At 48.2% G+C, this 19,510-nt stretch overlaps 1 protein-coding gene and 1 long non-coding RNA gene across 3 annotated transcripts; one reads left to right on the plus strand and one right to left on the minus strand.

The window, feature by feature from the left end:
- Positions 1-1,738: 1,738 nt before the first annotated feature.
- GSX2 (GS homeobox 2) lies at positions 1,739-3,601 on the minus strand. Its single transcript, XM_014853520.3, has 2 exons — positions 2,906-3,601; positions 1,739-2,222 (listed from the first exon to the last, which is right to left on the minus strand). The coding sequence occupies exons 1-2, from the start codon at positions 3,477-3,479 to the stop codon at positions 1,882-1,884; spliced, it is 915 nt and encodes a 304-aa protein (XP_014709006.1). The 5' UTR covers positions 3,480-3,601; the 3' UTR covers positions 1,739-1,881.
- On the plus strand, positions 2,833-18,660 carry LOC106839057 (uncharacterized). 2 transcript variants are annotated; one of them, XR_011502231.1, is made up of 3 exons: positions 2,833-2,968; positions 16,338-16,473; positions 18,362-18,660. It is a non-coding gene; the product is annotated as an uncharacterized lncRNA (long non-coding RNA). The 2 variants fall into 2 exon arrangements; XR_001400015.3 differs by lacking the exon at positions 2,833-2,968 and adding an exon at positions 11,664-11,947.
- The last annotated feature ends 850 nt before the right edge of the window (positions 18,661-19,510 follow it).

A 19,510-nucleotide genomic window follows, 5' to 3' on the forward strand; every position in this document is an offset into this window, starting at 1 on the left:
AGAATGGCAGTTGACTCAGGGCCTCGGGAGTCTGAAAGGGGAACTTTCCTTCTAAGCCTCCTGATGCTCCGTGTGTGTGTGTGTGTGTGTGTGTGTGTGTGTGTGTGTGAGAGAGAGAGAGAGAGAGAGAGAGAGAGAGAGAGTGTGTGTCTCTGGGAGGGGAAACCTCCCTCCTTTCTCCCTCTTCCCAAACTAGCTTTCTGCCCTCAGTTTTAGAGCCCCAACCCCACCTGTTGAGGTTCCAGTTCCTGTAGACCTAAAGTAAATCAGACCTAAAGAAGTCTGTGTATGTGTTTATAAACAGTTCATATCACTTGAACCCCTTAGGTGGCATCTTTACAGAAAATAGAAAGAACAGCAGTGGGAGTTAGTGGAACTCCGGTTGCAAGGAATGAGATCTCCTAGTTTCCATGTTTCTAGCTTCACTTCTCTCCTTTAGATGACAGGCCCTGGCTTCACTAAGGAGAGACCCAGGTGGCCCTACAGAGCCAGAGTAAGTCTTTTCCAGGGCCAGGCTTGCAGGAATTAACTCTGCAAGGTGATGAGAAGACAGGGACTAGAAGGGAGCCAATTTAGGTTAAAGTTAGTCCAAAAAAAAAAAAAAACAAAAAACAAAACCCAAGAGCCAGAAGGCACCTCTGAACTATTTTGGGAAAATGAGAATGTAAATCTTTGGACAGAATAATTCCCTGTCCCTGACCTTTTGCTTTCTCTGCATTGAGGAAACCAGCTAATTCCTTAGCAAGACAATCAGGAAACGTAATATTTGTAGTCACTTGCAGCATCATTTGTAAGTTTTCATGTATTTGCTTCCAACCTGTTTGATGGATTGTAGCTCTTCCTAAAACTATTCTGACTATTCAAATTCCTTCGCATAATTCAGCTTTTAGTACTGAGAGAGCTGAGGAAGAAGAACAAAGCGGGCGGGCTGCCACAGAATATAAATCTCAGATTAGGGATTTTCAACTTTCCCTACTAAATGATTTAAAAGGTTTGCCTGTCATTAGTTGTCAGTGTCACTCTAAATGGAGTGATTTGTCCTGTCAACTGTGAGGAGGTTAGCTATTTGGAGGATGGGAGTACTATCCGGGAGGCAGCATCATGACTGAAAGCATCTTCTTGGCAGAAGTTTCCTGTTACAGAGAAATCCCACAGAGCCACAAACTCCCTCAACCAGGAGACCCACATTCCCAAGTTTTAGTAACACTTTCCTCTGAATTCTCAGATACTTTTTTTTCCTTCCCATGCCTTTCTCTAGATATGGAGGAGAGAGAGACTGGGGAAGATGGTGAGAGCAAACACCACGAATTTAAAACCTTGATTTTGTTTCATTTATTTAAATAAATATAAATATAAATTTTATATAAAACTATTCACATACAAAGGGACTTCCAGGGGCTTGGATTTTAAACTCTCCCCAGGCAAATTTTCAGAAAGCAAGACCTACAGGGTTTAGTTTTCTAAATTATTCGCAATTCAATACTTTCATTTTTAAAAGAACAACAAAATAATCAAGAAACCCCGTGTTCTGATCACGTTTTGAAGGACAGTAGGGAAGGGGAAATGACATGCGCTTTCAAAAACCACTATACAGTGTTAAACTTAAACCAACCCTGTTTCTTCTCTGTTTATGACCAGACTGAGTTGAATCTGGATTATGTACATTTTTAAAAAACGATCTATAACTGTGAGTGGAGCCCTCAACAAATAGGTCAAGGAGAAGGCGTGAAGGGTCAGGCGCGGCATGTACAACCCAGGAACTCTCGGGTCCGTTCCTTTCCAGATGGGACCATGGAATAGCAGAGGATTTGGGCCCTTGGTGCCTGCCTTGGCATTGAGGGGGCTGCCGGAAGCGGGTGGTGAAAGAGGGGCAGCCCTCCCTCATAAGGGGGAAATCTCCTTGTCATCGTTGGCTGAGGCCGGCGACAAGGAGTCCTCATCCTCCGAGCGCGCATAGTGCGCCTGGCTGCCGACACACTTGCAGCCCGCGTGACTGTTCCTCTGCGTGCCCTTCCCTTCCTTCTTATGCTTCACCCGGCGGTTCTGAAACCAGATTTTCACCTGCTTCTCCGACAGGTTCAGGTACGTGGCGATTTCGATCCTCCGGAGTCGAGACAGGTACATGTTGGAAGAGAATTCCCGCTCCAGCTCCAGGAGCTGCGTGCTGGTGAACGCTGTCCTCATCCTCTTGCCGTTGGGTACCTGGCTGGCGTCCGAGCCCCCTGCAGACCGGCCAAGAGAGAGCAAAGAGGTAATTCTCCGGCGAGGCGCTCCCACTCACGTGCCATCCCGTGGGAAGGACGCCTCTCAAGGACCCACCCGCGACACTCAACCAAACACCTGTATCCATCCCTCATCCCTTCCCATTTCATGGCACATCGTTACTTAGTCGGGAAGGACAAGAGACGCCCAAAGCAAGTGAAGGCCTTTGATGTGCGGGCCGTAAAGTCAGAGGATTAAACGAGGGGTGGGGGCTGGCATTGCCCGGCCGTCTCCCTTCAAGCCTTAAGGAGAGATAGGCGGGCTTAGCCAAAAACATCGAAACGCTAATTAGCCAGCCCCGAGGCCAGAATGCCACATCTGAGTTCAAACACAGCCACCCCGAACCTCAGTCAGTTAACCTCCCGTTTCTCAGCCCTCAAGCGCGAAGTCCCAAAGGCCCCGATATTACGCAAGACTTGGGCACCAGGTACCAGGAATGAAGTGCACCAGGCTGTTTGAGAGGTTGGCAAGCTAACTTCCACCTTCGTGGAACTTCTGGGGACGACTCCACAGTTACACCAAAAGCCCCTCCTCTCTCCCCACCCCGCCCCCCCGGCCTCCCACTTCCTCCACCGAAGGCGGAAAGTTTGCTCCAGGGAGCTGGGAAGGCGCGGCGCGCAGGTGCCCAGAGACCCCGCCCTACCCATGGTGAGGCAGTGGAATCTCCGCGGGTCTGCCACGTTGTAGGTGGTGGTGGCGCAGACAGGTGCGTGGTGCTGCGGGTGCCCCAAGGCCGCCGCGGCCGCTGCCGCTGCCGCCGCAGCCGCTGCGGCAGCGGCCGAGCCAGGCTGCTGGGGCTGGTGGTGGTGATGGTGGTGCTGCGGCGGGTGGTGGTGATGGTGCGCGTGGCTCACGCGCGGGCAAAACTGCGCGTCCCCAGGACCCGAAGAGAACTGACTCTTGAGCAGGGGCAGGGCCCCGGCGCCCCCAGCCGCCCCGCCACCTCCGGCCCCTGCACTCCCGGCCCCTGCGCCCCCGCCGCCAGAGCCCGCCGGCCCACGAGAAGAGTGCAGGTGCGAAGTGACGCAGAGCGGGCAAACGCAGAACGCGCCGCTCTTGCGGGATGGGCACCCGGGCCCGGACACCGACATCACCAATGGGGACGGCATGCCCAGCGGGATGAAGAAATCTGGCCCAGGGTGCGGCTCAGGCAGCGAGGGCGCGGGCCTTGAGGAGTCCTTGATGATGAGCGAGTCGACATAGAAGGAGCGCGACATGTCGGGAGGGGTGGGTGGCTGGAGGGCCCGGCCGGCCGAGTCGCCCCCTCCCCTCTCCTGGTCTGAGCTCTGCCCCGGGCGCGGCGCGGACGCAGGCGGTCAAGCCCTTGGGGACGCGGAGGTGTTGGCGTCTGGGCTGCGAACAAAGGGGTCCCTGGAGAGGGCTGGTCCTCACGTCCCCCGCCTGGCGCCCCGGCTCTGGGATTTTATAGCCCCCACCCCGGCACGTGATGCTGCGGAGTACCGCTCGGCTCAGGCTCCACGGCAGCTCCCCACCCTCGGGATAGGCTGCCCGAGTCACAACAGAAGCGGCGAGGAGGGGCGGGCGCGCGGCGGGGAAGAACTCGGAGGAGGGGGATGGGGGAGACTTTGCAAAGTGTAGGTTTTGTTAATTTCGCGGGGAGGCCACCCTCCTCCCCCTCTTTCTCCACGCTTTCTCGAGAAATTGCAGAGCTCCATCCTTCATCCCATCGCTCTCCCTAGCCTAGGCCCCAGTCTAGCTCATCCGCGCCCCGCGGCCGCAAAGCGCACCAGGTGGGGACTTGGAGGCTTTTTAATAGGGATGCCCCATGCGCCCTGCTCCTCGGTGCCCGCGGTGGCTGAGGCACGGTAAAGTGTGAGGCCTGAGGTTTGGAGCAGAATTGTGCGGGCGGCGGACTGGCAGAGGCCCAGTCCCGAAGTGCAGCTTGGGCCGCGGAAGCGCACACATACACGCGCTGTTCCCCAGGGTTTGCACTTGGCCGAGGTCATTCAGGTGGTTAGTTTGTGACGGATCCCGGGCGTAACAGTGAGGCCTCCCAGCTAAGAAGCTGCCCAGCTTTTCATTCTGATGCTTGAGAAGCTCTAAAATGCCTTTACACTTGGAGCCTTCCTGGGGCCACTCAGAACAACGACCCTTCCTTGTGCCTCTAATGGGCAGCTCCTCCTTTTTTCAGAGAGAGACGTTGAAGAGTCCCTCTTTTCTTTCTCCAAGGGTTTCAGCGCTGCATTTCCAGGCCAATCCTACAAACTCCATCCCAAGGATTTTGGAGAGAAGACCCAAGCCCCAGCCCTCCTGGAGACTGGGCAGGGGTTGGGGGAGGCCTTGGCTCTGGGTCCTGCGATCTCCTGCCCCTCTGCATTTTACAGTTCTAGGGCAGCTGGCAGGCTATCCAGGAAGCACTCTCCACTCCCCACCCCTTTAAAAGCCCAAAAAGTTTGAAGGGAACTGAGGCACTCAAGGAATCCTGCCTCTGGATGAGAGAAGTGGCTTGCTTAGTAAAGGAAGTCTCTCTGGCTGGCAGAGGGTCCAGTGGAAGACTTGTATACCAGTGGGTGTGTGGGAAAGGGTGGCTGCCCAGAGGGGCTGTTGATATTTTGGGAAAGCAAACGGCAGATATGACAGCTTTCTCTTCTTTCCCCACGTAAAAATCTGGATAGAGTAGGGAGGGTGAGCAACAGCTACAAGTCGGATCCTTTTTTGGAAACAGCACACTTCAGGCCTGAGTTCACGATGGTGCTAAGAAACTTGGGGACAGGACTCCCTCCGCTTGCAAGAACCAAGTGCCCAAATCCTAGGGGAGCACCGCTTCTCAGCTGGAGGCTGGGTTGTCTTCCTCTCTCCTCTTTCTGTCTCCTGTTTCCCCTCTGCATCTCTGTGACCCTCTCTCCTGCCTGCTAGAGAAGTGTAATTGGGTTGTAGGGACGCCCCGCTCTGGGGAGCCCAGGATTTATGGATGGCAATTAAAGTTTTATGAATTGCAGCTGAGGCTGGTTATTGAGCTATTTGAATGTGATTAGAATTCAATTAGAAAGCGGTTAGTGGACGGTGGGTCTCTAGAGTGTAAACAGACAGCTATTCCAGAAATGTGCTAATCCAACACTTGTGACAACAATTAAGGAGTTTCAGGGCTTAACTCAGGGCAGCTCAGCTGTAACTACTTTTGTACCACAAGGTTTGCCGATGCAGACGCTCAGCCTCAACCCAGCCTGCCTGCCCAGCCCGCCCTCCCTCACTAGTGTCAGGAGAATCCAGGCAGTCCCCAGAATCATTCCAGCCCCAGAAAGAAGACTGGGAGCTCAACCACTGAGAGATGCTTCGTGGCAGGCTGCTTTTTACAGGCCTAAATTGTCCAAATAGGCGACATGATTTCTACATTCACTTTGCAAAGTATATATATTTTTTTCACTTAAAATTTTACATAATATATATTTATATGTATTTATTCACTTTGCAAATGTATATATAATATATATGTATGTATATGTATAAAATGCCTCTTTGAGAGTAATAGTTTTCTCTCTCCTTGTCCCCACTCTGGGTTAAGGAGGTTATCCAAAGTCTGTTTTGGGCTGACAGTTTGGGTCACAGTGCTCCTGCTGGTTCTGGGTGTGCCCCTAGGAAGAACTCTTATGCTAATGTGCTGGAAGTTGTGCTTATGTGAGGATCATTTTATTTTAGAGAATCCAAAAGATGAAGCTTGAGCATCTAAGTCATTTTATGTCTGACTATAGAAACATGCAATTGGAGTGCTAAGGAATTTTGAGAAAAGTGAGAGGCCCATGGGGTCGCTTAGGGCTGCAAGGGGACCAGCAGCCTGGGGCCAGACTGAGGCTGAAAGCAGACCGTGTCTGAGAAACTTACCTTTTGTAGTACTTGGTTAATTGCTCGAGCCCCCCAAGAGCAAGTATTTTGGGGTCATGCTCCATACTGGAGTATCTTCTCAGACTCTTCTCATTAGTTCTCTTTGGATTTCTCAGTGTCTCCCTCCCCTCTCTCTCTTTCTCTCTCTCTCCCTCCCTCTTTCTCCCTTCCTCCACTGCAGCCCCATCTTCAGAAGCCTGCCCCACTGTGCCTTGTCTCCCCTCCCCAAACGAAGCCTACCCTCCAAGTCCCTGGGCATTTTTGTGGCTGGCCTTGCCCAGCCGGACCCTTCCCCAAGACAGCAGCATCTCGAACCCGCTTGGAGCAGGAGTGGACCCCAAGCAGACCGTTGGCATGCTCCCATGGTGCCCCTGCTGCCACCCAATTTTATTTCTCAGTGATTCTGTCCGATAAAATTTCATCGTCCATTAAGTAATCCCTGAAATGAGAGCTCTTATGAGCCTATAATGAGCTCTAATTGCCACGACTCGGGGAGCCACGTGGAAGGATTTATTTGGTATTAAGCAGTTGGGTACAGAGTACAGGCTGTTACCTAAGCCATTGCTTTCATAATTCAAGGAGAAAATTAGTTCTTTTAAGGGGGTGGGAATCCTTTGATTTCCTCCCTCTTGCTTGGGATGACAGAGGATGGTTTTTCTTCCTTGAGTGCAAGACAGTGTCACAAATGCAAAGGTAACAAAATTGTCCCTCCTTCATCCCCCGCCCCTCCCTGGTCAGGACACCCCACGCTTACCCTCAATTGAGAAGAAACCAAAGCAGTTCAGAGACACTGCCTTCTTACCCCTAGACTCTCTAACTTGAGCCTGGAGAAGCAGTTTCCTTCCAGCTCAAACTTGAGATGTGAATTCTTGGTTGCAGCTTTCAGAAAGTCTGCCAGTACTTTGCCCCCATCCTGGGTCACACCTGACCTGAAACCCACGTTCCCTTCTTCCTTCTCTCTCTTCCGGTTTCCTTTCATGGGCAAAGTCAGGGAAGGTAAAGGGCGCAGACTCAGCATTGCTGATTCAACAGGCCCTAGAGTTCTGACCCACTGATGTGCTTAGCCCTTTTTTCTGGCTGTAGCTCCCACTTTGCCCTCCCTCGTGCACCCCCCCCAACCCCCATCCCTAGTCCTTTTTTCTTTCAGTTTCTGCGTTTGCCCACACGGTTCTCCAGTCCCAAACGGAGGCTGAGAACAGGGAGGGACAGCCCAGGAGTTGGCGGGGCCGCCTTGGATTTATTTGCTCCTCTTACATTGATTTCATATTAGTTTCCAAAGCGATGAATGATCTCAAAGCTGGGTTTTGTTAACTGAACACAAACAGGAGACAGGACTTACTTGCCCCCAGCTCCCTTTAATGAGGTCATTATCAAAGCGTGAACAAGTCTATGAATGTTTTATTGAAAGCGCATCGTTAACTTGTATCCATCCTTTTCTCCGAGTGGCATTGTGATATTGCTGTCTGTGGCACATCTTACCCGATATAGCCCGAGATTTCCCCATTCTCTGTAACCAGGCAACCCTTTCTGAATACCCAAAAATTGAAAAGAACCGCTTAGTCTTCAAGAAAGTCCTCGATAATAGTGGAAAAGAACAAAGATCCAGGAGACAACAAAATGCCACAGGGGTGACTTTTCATGAGCAATTATCTCTCATTAATCAGAAGAACAGCTGCAATATTAATTTTCTCTCTTTCTTCCTCTCTTTTCACAGTCCCCAACATTTGAATAATCATAAATTTTGATTTTATGAAGGAGTCACATTTTCAGGGGCTGGAGGAAAGCAGCTACCTAGGTGAAGGCAAGGAGAAAACGCTCTCATTTTATTTTTTTGTCGTTGTTTGGGTAAAACTGCCAACAAAGCAAAATGGAAAAATAAAAATAGAAGGGAAATGCTAGAGAAAATGGTCCCCCCGCCTTCTTCTTCTGGATGGCGGCTGAGAATCAGGAGTCTTTTTCCCGCGCCCCCTCATAACAACTTCCCCTCCCATTTTTCCTCCCCCTGCCCAGACCTCTTCCCCAGTTCTGCTCCGAGCAGGGCGGAGGGAAATGTCTCCGGCGTCTGGCGTGGGAGTTTCAGCCGGGTTTCTGCCCGTTTAACTTGCAAACGTGAAGCCAAGCGTTGTCGATCTGACCAAAGAGACACTCTTTGGGCGTAACTTGCATTGTGGCCATCAAAAGCCCGCCAGCCTTGGATGAACTGAGACGTGCATTCAGCAGAAATGGGGCGCTCGCTCTCCTTTCAGGCGCCGGAGAGGCGATTGTTCACAGGATGTGTAGCCAGGGTGGAAACCGAGGGTCCCCAGATAAGGCTGCAACCTGCAAACGGGCTTGGGGGACTTAAAAGAGTCTCATTAAAGCCGAGGCTGTAATTAGCAAATACACACTCATAGAGAACCCAAGCCCCTCTTGAAAAGCTGTGAGGCAGGATGAAAGAGGGGCAGTTGAGAGTCAGTACCCACATTCCTGCGCTGGCTGAGCGACGAGGGGCTCAGGCGCCCGGCTGCTCCTTCAGCTGTCCCAAGATTGTTACCTTTAATGCGCGGCCGGACGAGGCCGTTCCGCCGAGAGGGCAGGCTACGAGCCTTGTGCTCGCCCATCACCAAAAAATGATCTTGGTTCTCCCTAGTGTTTATTCAGAGCGGATGGGCCTTTGAGAAACCTGAATTCGCCTTTGTGCTCACCACAGGCGCAAGAGTTCAATTCGGCCTCGGAGAAGGGGGTGGGGGACGCTTCTGGGAAAGGAGTGAGGATTTGGGCTCCGAATTTCAGGAACTGCCGTCTCCGGGGCCTCCCAACAGAGTTTTTTGATGGCCCCGAATGGGCGCCGCACAGCCCCTCTGCTCCCCACTTCACCTTAACATTCGCACACCCCCAAATCCTTAAGCGTAACAAGGCATCCCTCCCTCACCCTTAAAGCTCTCCTCTGTCATCAGAATAAAATTTATTGAGCGCCTACTCGGTGCCCAGCGTGTGCTGGGCGCGGCGGGGAGCACGCCTGAAAAGGCCAAGACTGTATCCAATAGAATATTGTTTCATTTCGGTAACAATGGCCTGAGGTGGGAAACAATTATCCGGATAATTGAAGCAAATGCTCCACCTCCTCCCTCCCTTTCCAGTTCCCTTGGTGCTTGCCATTTTTTTTTTTTTTTTTCCTACCTTTTTCAGAGATGGCGTTTTTTGTTTGGTCAGGAGGGTGAAATTGGGAGTGTAAGGTGGGGGCTGAATTATTCACACGCATACCAATTCTCCACTTCCCTTGGCCTAAGTTTGCTGAAAGCATTGGGCAGAAATAGCTGCTTAGTAATGGGACTCAAGGCAGTTTTGTTTTTTTTAAGTTACCAAAAAGAGAGTGAAACTGTAATTTTTAGCCATCTGGCCTTTCTGTTGTTCAACCTCGGTCATCTACAAAAATCACCTGGAGAGTGTTTTAAAAATATCAGTGCCCTAGAGATTTTGACTTAATGGTGTGGGGCCAGAACGTCAGAATTTAAAAAACAAAAAGACCCTCCCAAACTCTCCACGTGGTTCTGATGCAGGTGAGAGTTGAGAAATAATGGATATCTCCTACCTCCTACTCCTGCTTATCCTGGAGCCTGAAGAGAATAACAACCTCTCTGAACATCGTTCAGTAATTGATAGTTTGAAAGTGTGTATTGAGTGCCTTCCACGTGCTAGGGAATTCTGTTGCACAAGACCTGTCCCCTGGGAGTTTCCAGCGAGTTAAATGAATCAACAAATCAACTCAAAGCTGATAAATTACAAAAGGTGGCAAGAATGCGAAAGAAAAGCCCACATGGCTCTGGGATTGAATAAAACTGAAGCCTGAAGTGACCCACAGGATGAGTAAACTGGTGTTGGCCTGGGAAGGAAAGGGGGACGGGGAATGTGTGCAGGCCACTGAAGGGCGTGCACAAGAGCGGGGCAGAGTTTCTCTCTTGGCTAATCGCAAGAAGGGAAAGGAGGCCAGGGAGATTGGTGGAAGAATCTCAGTTTCTGCATCTGTGAAACAGGAAAAATGCCCGCCACCTTCGGGTCCTTGTGAGGCAATAAGGGCTGCTTAGCACCAGTCTGGTGCCTCGTAAGAGCTCAGGGCATCTCTTGCTTTTATTATTTGGGACCTGCAGGTCCATGTGCCCTTGGAGGCTTAGGAATGAGGTATCAGAGCCCTGGGCATTGCAGCGAGGAACCCGGAAGCCGGAGCCCACTGCCCAATCATCTCTCTGTCCTGGTGCGTCTCTTCTGGGCAGAGTTTTGCTCTCCAAGACTCCTCTGCAGTGCCCCGATGGTGCCCAACCCGAGGCGTACCTGTCTCCCTTCAGCAGCCTCAACAACCTGGGCCTGCCAGGGGAACTGCTGCCACCTCCACCTCCCTACCCCTGTCAAAGACTTCTCATCCTGGCAGTCCCCTCTTGGGACTGTGCCCTAAATTTCACTGCTTCGGTGAACTGGAGAACCTTCCAGCTTTGCTGACCTGTTTTGCAGAGGAGGAAACAGGTGTATGTCAATCTTCATAGCCACCACTTCCTGGGCTCTCAATGGGTGCCGGCCCAGAATCAGGAGCCTTGCTTGCATGACCTCATTAATCCGCACAACTGCCCTACCAGATAAAACGCCATTAGTATGGCTGTTTCTTGGATAATAATCCTGAGTCTTATTGAAATTCAAAGACTTACCCAAGGCCACAGAGCTAGAGATGGCAGAGCCAGAATTCAGACCCGGTCAGTCTAATGTGGGGGCCTTGAGTTTTAGGCACTAGGCAATACTATCTCCTACTAATATCTAGCATTTATTGAGTACCTACTATGTGACTGGCTATGACTTAAGCCTTTAATGCATCATTTATTTCTCACAATGACCCTGTGAGGTAGATACTTTTATTATTTACTTGTTTGTTGTCCACTTCTTGGGTAGTGTGGTTTTCCTATATATTAAAGATTATAAAGGCCAGTCTAATATGGCCCATATGACAGAAAGGGCACAGATGGGAATTGGGATGAGGATAGAGAATGTGATTGTTTTTGCTCTCCTGCGCCCAGAACATAGTAAGTACTGAAAGACATTTGAGTGGTTGAAAGCAACATCTTGTTCTTTTACTTCAAAAGCCTTCATCATAATCAATACATACGTCTGCTGGTTTACTTCATTGCTGGTTGCGTACCCCCCCAGTCCCTAGTTGACTGCAACCTGCACCTGGGCACAAACTGGGTCTGTTTTGTTTATTCACCCATGTATGTCAAACGTCCAGCCCGGAGCTGGCATATATTGGGAGTGAGAAAAATATTTATTGAACGATGGATTCCTCACTTGACAGGGAAACTGAGGCACGGAGAGGCTATGCAACTTGTCCAAGGCCACACAGCTTGGAAGTGGCAGCGGGAGGATTCAACCCGAGATCTAACCCTAAGACTCTGTTCGCCTTCTCGCCCTAGCCCACAGCCTCATGCTCTGTGTCGCCTGGGCCACCGCGACCGGGCGCGGGAACCAGGGCCGGCCTGAAGTCCTCCTCCGGGCCCCCCCGCCGCGGGTGGAGCCGAGGGAGGCAGAAGCTGGAAGAGGCCGGAGAGGCCGCTCCCTAGACGGCGGCCGACAGGCTCCGAGGCTGTGCGCGGCGCTCCGGAGCTCCCGCCCCGCCGGCGCGGGAACCGCCACCTCCTCCTCCCCGGGATCTGTCTTGCTCTCCGGCCTCGGTCCCCCTCTGCCTGGCTAACCCGTTTCTCACTGGAAAGCGAAGCGACTCTAAGCTATCGCGTTGAATCCACAGCCTGAAAACACCTCCACCGGCAACGGTCCCCGAACCCCGAACCCCCCAGCGCCGGCGCTCGCGGCGTCCCCGCTGCGACAGGTGCGCATGCGCGAGCGTGAGAGCTAGGGGGGAGACTTGAACAGGATCCTGTGTGTGCGCAAGCTCGTGTGAAGTGTGTGAGTGGGGAGTGAACGTACGTGGGAGTGTGACACGGTGTGTGTGTGCGTGAGGGGGTGTGCATAGTCAATGTATATGTCTGCAAGCTTGTGAAGAGGTGAAGTGTATGAGTAGAAGCGTGTGCGTATATGTAAGTGTATAAGTGAAGAGTGTAGATATTTGAGAGCTTGAGTGGGGGTTGTGAGCCTAAGTGTGTGTGAATATAGGAATGTGTGAACATAGGAATGTGCGAATAAGAGAGACTGAGTGTGTGAGGATGGATGTGGAGGCAAGCGTGTGTCAAGAGTGAGTGAGCGTCCGAATGTATGTGCGAAGCCGTGTGCCTGTGTAAGAATGTGTATGCACGAGGGCCACACGTGTGAAGAGTATAGGTGGGGGTGTGGGCGTGTGAGTGTGAGTGTGGATTTGGGAGAGAGCGTGTGTGGGACATTTGCGTGTGAGAGGGGGCACGTGCGTGGGGCGCATCTCCTCGAGCCCCGCCCCTCGGGGGCTCACTCCTACCCCGCGGGCGGGCAGGGGGCAGAGCCAGCGCTGCTTTGCGCTGCCCCGCTGTTTTGAGTGCAGAGTCAGCTTGGGGCCTTGGAATCTGGGACGTCACTGAAGGAGGGGACGGGAGTGTCTCCTCACGTCCAAATCGGGATGCTCTAAGCGGGAGGGACGCTGGGAGCATCGCCTGCGGGCCCGTTTCACCTGCCCCTGGTTTCTTCGCTTACTCTGTGGATCCTCTTTCCGTCCAGTTACTCAGTGAGCATTTATGGAGTGCCTTCAGTATGCTAGGCTCTCCTTTAGGTGTGGGGGAAACCAGGAGAACAAGATGGGCTTCCCTAGGGCTTTCTGTTCATGTGTAACTGCTGGTGATACAAACATAAATCTTGGTATCTGCCCTCAAGCAGAGGGGCGGGGAGGGCTTATAAGACAGATAGTGATAGCAATAAGACAATGCATTGAAATAAGTGCATGTGCAGTCTGTCTCCATTCCAACTTCAACAGTTTCACTGCACTATTGAGTTTTGGCTAGGGGTTAGGATATCCTGGGTGTGAATCCCTCCTCCCTTGACAATGGAAATAATAATGGCCCATCTCAAAGTGTGGCTGTGAGCTTTAAATGAGTTAAGTTGCAACAACCCTTGGCACCATGTTTGGAACGTGGTTGACGCTCAATATATACAAGCTATGATGATGGTGATGATGACGTTTCCCAGGCCTGATGGAATGTTGTGGAGAAGGGGAGATGCTGCATTTGTGGGCTAGAAAGTTTAAGAGATTATCCATGGATTTAAATTAAATTGTGTATAATAGTATTACATTCCTGTCTAGCATCAGGCTATATCACATGTTTGGTTTTCATTTTTCTCTAATAACTGCTTCTCCTCCTGGACCAATGGTATCAATAGTGCTGTTGTCAAGGGTAAGTGAAGTCTTGGGGGAAGACAGCAAGCACCCACAGGAGCCGAATGTCCTTTAAGGCAGCCTTGAAGCATTTCTAGTCCGCCCAGGTACCATGAAAGTGAAAGGGAATATTTTCACAGTGACACAAAATGTGTGCTGTAATTTAACCTTGTGAGCCAAACTTCTGATGATATATGACATAGGAAATAAGTTTCCTGATTAGCCACGTACCTCCCTGGAACAAGGTACTGTATAAACAATTGCAGGGCGTATTTTGTTTTTTAAAGAAGGCTGTTTTATTAAGATTCTTTTTTTGATGTTTAACTAGGATCATAAAATAATTTTATTTTAAACCAAAAGAACATGTTCAAAAATTGAATTTCCTTGTTGAGATTTTTTTCAAGAAAAAATACATCAAAAAGACATCTTGAAAAGTGTGAGAATTGGTTGCAGAATCTAGGTTTGTGAACTTAGCAGCTGAAAAGGAATTTTGCCATTATTCAGCTGACCCATCTCATGTTACAACTAGAGCAACTAAGGTCCAGAGAGAAGTGGTGTAAGTGGTCTCTCCCTCTAGCAGTCACCAAGTAGGACCATCTCAATTTTGTTCCTCTAGCCACAGTTTTACCTTAGTGGGAAGATGCCTTGGCAACTGGGAGGAAAAAAGGGAGAGGAGTTCCAGTGCCCTTTCATATGGGCACCTCTCTGTTGCTGGCAACTCTTATCTTCTGGTGGCTCAGACTCAAACCCTTGGAATCTTCCTTGACTATTCTCTTTCTCTCCACACATTTAATTCATTTAAAAAAAATTCCTGATGGTTCTATCTTCAAACATATCCAGAAACTGACCACTGTCAGCACTCCCACTACTACCACACTGTCCCCATCACAGTCTAGCCTCCAGACTGGGCTCCTTCTTCCTAGACTTGCCTCTGTAGTCTGTTCTCAACCCAGCAGCCAGAAGGATCCTCTAAAAAGAGAAGTCAGATCAGATCAGAGCAAGAATCACAGACCTCACAATGGCCAAAAAGCCTCTCCATGGTCTGGCCGTGGCTGTCTCCCTGACTTCCTCTCCTATTGGCCTACTCTCTCGCTCTGCTTTCCTTGCTTGTCTGGCTCTCTCCTGCACTGGCTTCCCCTCTGCAGAGAACTCTTCCCTGCGCCGACAAGTCTCACTTCCTCACCTTCAGGTCTTCCCTCCAGTGGCACTTTCTTACTCTTTTTAAAATACCAAAGCCTCTCCTGTGCCCTCTGCACTCCCAACCCCCTTACCATGCTGTTTTGTTCTCCTATAGCACTTAGCACTTTCCAGCATACTATATAACATACTGAGTTTATGTGTTTATTGCCTGAACCTCCTGTGAAACTGAAAGCTCCTGGAGGATATTTTTGTCCGTTGGGGTCACTGAGAACAGTTCCTGGCGCTGTAGGTGCTCAATCAATATTTGATGTGGGATTGAAAGAAGGCCAGTGTTCTAGGCAGATGCCTAATCACCACTCTATCTTACCTCTACATAGAACTTTGGAGTTAACAAATAGTCTTAAATGTGTTATGTCACTGGATCTGCACAATTACATAAGCTAGAGAAGACTTTGTTTTGCTTCTTTTTTTTCTTTTTAAAGATTGGCACATGAGCTATCATCTGTTGCCAATCTTCTTTTGTTTTTCTTCTTCTTCTCTCCAGAGACCCCCCAGTACCTAGTTGTATGTTCTAGTTGTAAGTTCTTCTGCTTATGCTATGTAGGACGCTTCCTCAGCGTGGCTTGATGAGCTGTCCTGTGTCCCTGCCCAGAATATGAACCTGTGAAACCCTGGGCCATTGAAGCAGAGTGTGCGAACTTAACCACTCGGCCATGGGCCGGCCCCAAGACTTTTTATTTTGATTATTATTTCCACAATAAGGTATTCAGAGATTTAAGGACTTGCCCAAGTCCGATCCAGAACTAGGATCTAAATCAGAGTGTCTTTTTCAGTGGGAGACAAGTTCTCTATTCTAGACCTCTTGGCTAAATGAGGAAAACTAATAGGTTACTGGATTCACTGTAGATTCTTCTAAATCCTGGCCCTGGGATGAGGGCTGGGGCCCTCCCTCCTCTGTCTGCCTTTAGTATTATGTAGCTGCCCAGGCCCCAGCTAAATGAGCGGTGCTTGGGGGAGCTAGCACAATGGCCACATCCTCTTGTTTTTATAATTTGCATGGGGTTGGAAACAAGAGATATTGTCTTGTTGTTAGCCCGAGCTCATTTGGAGTCTGGCCTGAATCTCTGGATTTGGCTGGATGCCCTCCCTTGTCTGACTGCTCTGGGCAAACCGACATACTGCCTTCATCAGTGTATTACAGTTCCTTCCTCATGTTTGGGTTCTCTGTCAGTCCATCAGATTTAGCTGATGAGCTCATTGACTGCAAACTGATTGAGCAAGACAATGTCCCTCAGTCTCTGGGCACACACAGCACCATTGTCTTCCACAGATACTAGTCATAATTGACCTCCCCTTCCGAGAGCATTGGTATGTCAATAGTTATTAATCAGTAACTGTTAGAGCAAGAATTTGTCATATTGAACTACAAAAGTAGTCAAAAAAAGTCATATGTCAAGTAAAAAGCCAAAAAAAATCAGAAAATTGATGTAAATACAAAATTACCAATTCTGAACAAATTTTTAAAGACAATACTTTTTCCTCAAGGATGTTCACATGTAGTAAAATAAATGACAGTTAATTCTTTGTTATCCCTTGAATGGCATAAATTGTTACTTTTTTATGTGAATGGGGAAAATTTAAACATTTTGAGACAAGAAAAGGAAAAGAACAATTTGTTTATTGAAATATTAATTCAGTGTTTGGTTATTCACAGATTATCTCCATGCCATCTCCATTTAGAATTTAATACATGTCTCCGTCATACACTATTTTTCTGTTCCAGGTGCTCGAAAGCAACAGAGACGTTAATTATGAATGCAGAAGGCATGGTTCAGAAAGGAGTGATGGCAGCCAAAGTTAACTGCGTCATTGTTCTTCTGGAGGGGGCTTTTTACCTGTACTTTTTGAGATCAGGCAAGGTAATGGTGTTCTAAACAATGTACCTAATAGTAATCACAATACCACTTATATTGGCCATAGAATGACCCCTAACCACATGGGATTCTTAGTGTATTTAGATGTCAGTAAAAGACAAAGCTTATCAGAATAATGGCTGCTTTTAAATACAAGGCCTGAGTCGTATTGTTAGAGGAACTTCTGGAAATAGAGCTACAGTTGCTATTGAAATTCAGTTCAGTTTAATTCACCATTATTTACTGAGTGCCTACGTGTGCTAGGTATAGAATCTAACAACAGCTCTCAATGAATTCTAATAGGTGTGTGATAATGTAAGGCAACAATCTATGGAACCATGGAGGAGAGAGCTGTTCTTCCCACTGGCATCAGGGACTCTGATTGGGCCTTGAACTATTTACAGGATATGCTCAGATTAAAAACAATACAATAATAACAACAGTGAGAGAATAGACTTCTAGGCCAAGGGTTTGTTAGTGAGCACAGGCCTGGAAGATGGATATGCGTTATGTGGAGGTGGAATAGCTGCATTCAGGAGAGAGAAACATCAAGGGTTGCTTAGCAGCAGAAAGCAGAGTCTGAGTGGCAGGTGAAGGAGTATGAGATATCTCTATATTAGATGGACAGTCTCTGAAGGATGCTAAACAGAAAGTTGAAATGGTTATATTATAATCATTGTAAAGGATGGATTGGAAGAGAGAGAAAGCAGAAGCAAATTCCTTTTTTTTTTATTGAGTTAATGATAGGTTACAATTTTGTGAAATTTCAGTTGTACATTAATGTTTGTCATTCGTGTTGTAGGTGCACCACTTCACCCTTTGTGCCCACCCCCCCACCCCACCTTTCCCCTGGTAGCCACTAATCTGTTCTCTTTGTCCACATTTTTAAATCCCTCATATGAGTGGCAGAAGCAAATTCTTAAAGTCCAGTCTCGAGACGATGAGAATCATATTAATCAGTGGTGGTGGGAATGGAGAGCAGAGGATAAATTCAAGAGTCATACGGAAGGGAGCATGAACAGTCCTTGTTACTAAATAGATGGGATGTGGGTACAGAAAGAAGAATGAGTCCATGAGGAATTGGATTTCTAGCTCAGGCATCTGTGTTAACGACAATGGTGTTAACAAATACAGTGGTTACAGATGGAAGATAAACAGTTTTCATTGTTTCGGATGGGCTTGTAGATAGAGTGAGTGGAAGAGAAAGAAGATAGACAATTTGGTTTTAGACATTTTGAGTTGTAAGTACTGTCAGAACAACCAAAGGGAAATTTTTGATGTATAATAGCAGTTAGAAATATGGATCTGAACTTAAGAGAAATAGAGGTTGGAAATAAAAATGGTATCAGCCTATAGTATTTAAACTATATACAATAGTTGCAGCATTAAGATAAGATGATATTACTGAGCGTTGAGGTGATGGTTAGAACAGTGGTCAGCAAAAGCCTCAAGGTTGTAGTCTTGGTATAGTGCCTATCGGATAATTGGCACATAGTATTGAACATATTTGTTGAATGCTGAGTCTGTTCCAGAGTCTCACTCCCCTGCTCTCAGAAATTGTAAAAATCTCTTGGTCTGTTTGTGCAGGGGTAATCAAGCACTTACCACTTGGCAGTGGGACCAGAATGCAGTGGATTTGGAAACTAAATCAGTTGTAAGGTGGTTTGGTGTGAATATGGGATTAGAATTATACATAGCCTCTTATAGCCAACCAGGAGCCTTAGAAAGTTGGCCTAAGCACTCTTTCCTCATGCCCTCCCATCTAACAGAAATAGAGTAAGTAGGGCAATCCTGATGTAGAATTCAGACACCCTGCCTTGTTTTCTTTCCCAAAGGCTTCCTTTTTTGTGTAGACTTTAGACATTTTCTGATTGACTCAACTTTATCTCCACAGGGCCTGTTGACAACTTAACATGCCAAGAACCCATCAAGTAAGGCAGGTAGATGTTTATGGCCTGGTCCTGGTCCTGGTGTATTACCACAGCATTGCTCAGATTCCCAGTCTGAGTCAGAATCCTAAGTGACTGTTCCACGTCACAGGATGTTTGTTTGCGTTTGCTGAAGGACTTAAAGTGCTTGCAAAATGGTCTGTCATATCCATCTTCAGAAAGAAGATTGCTCATCTTTGAGATCCCATGTAGATGGAAAAAGGAGGTAGAGATGATAAATAAATGTACAAAGTCATATACAGTATCACCATTTACCGCCAGCTATAACTTTTTATTGGTCCTGTTAATTTTCCATGTCACCTCATTACCTAACTAACTGCTCTCATTCTATCACATTCTGGATCAACCTCTCTGCTTCAACCAGAAGGGCCTGTTTGTGACCCATGGTACACACAGCCCCATACTGGGGGCTTCCTACTGACACCTTTCCCCACTTAAAGTACTTCTATGCTTTTCTCAATCATCTATCCAACATTTAATCTTTAAAATCTTCCTCAAAACTACAGCTTTTTCATAGAACTTTTTCTTCCTAATGGTGAAATGCAAATCATCCAAAATTCCTCAGTGTTTACATATGTAGTAACTATAATATCTTAAAGAGCAATATCTTATAGACTAGCCCTCAGCATCGCCTAGAGAGGTGGTTGAGTTGAATGGACTGTTTGACTAAGTAAATCTGAAGTTTCTTAGATCATGAGAATAATAATGATAGTAACGATCATTCAGCGAGTATCTCCGTGCCAGGCGCTGTACTAAGCATTTTGCTGTCATTACATTTGATTGTCACAGTAAAGCGAGGAGCATATCACCCTCGTTTTACAGATGAGTTAACTGAGGTTCATAGAGGTTAAGTAATTTGCCCAAGGTCTCTTGATTAGTAAAGAGCAGAACCTGCATTCAAACCTATGTCTTTGAGACTCTGCAGTTGGTAATCTTGCCATTGCATCATGTTTTTAGTGTTTGTTTTTTGAAAGACAAAAATAGTTTCTGTGGGGGCCAGCCCGGTGGTGTAGTGGTTAAGTTCATGCGCTCCACTTCCACGGCCCAGGGTTGCTGGTTCAGATCTCCAGCACAGACCTAGCACCGGTTGTCAA

This window comes from Equus asinus, chromosome 3 (genome assembly GCF_041296235.1).
Source record: "Equus asinus isolate D_3611 breed Donkey chromosome 3, EquAss-T2T_v2, whole genome shotgun sequence".
In the NCBI taxonomy this organism is placed as follows: Eukaryota; Metazoa; Chordata; class Mammalia; order Perissodactyla; family Equidae; genus Equus; species Equus asinus.

Bases quoted from the DNA above. Each gene is read 5' to 3' on its own strand.
- GSX2 (XM_014853520.3), bottom strand. From the start codon at position 3,479: ATGTCGCGCTCCTTCTATGTCGACTCGCTCATCATCAAGGACTCCTCA. The intron at 2,223-2,905 runs GTAGGGCGGGGT...GCCGGTCTGCAG, and splicing joins ATTCCACTGCCTCACCATGG to GGGGCTCGGACGCCAGCCAG.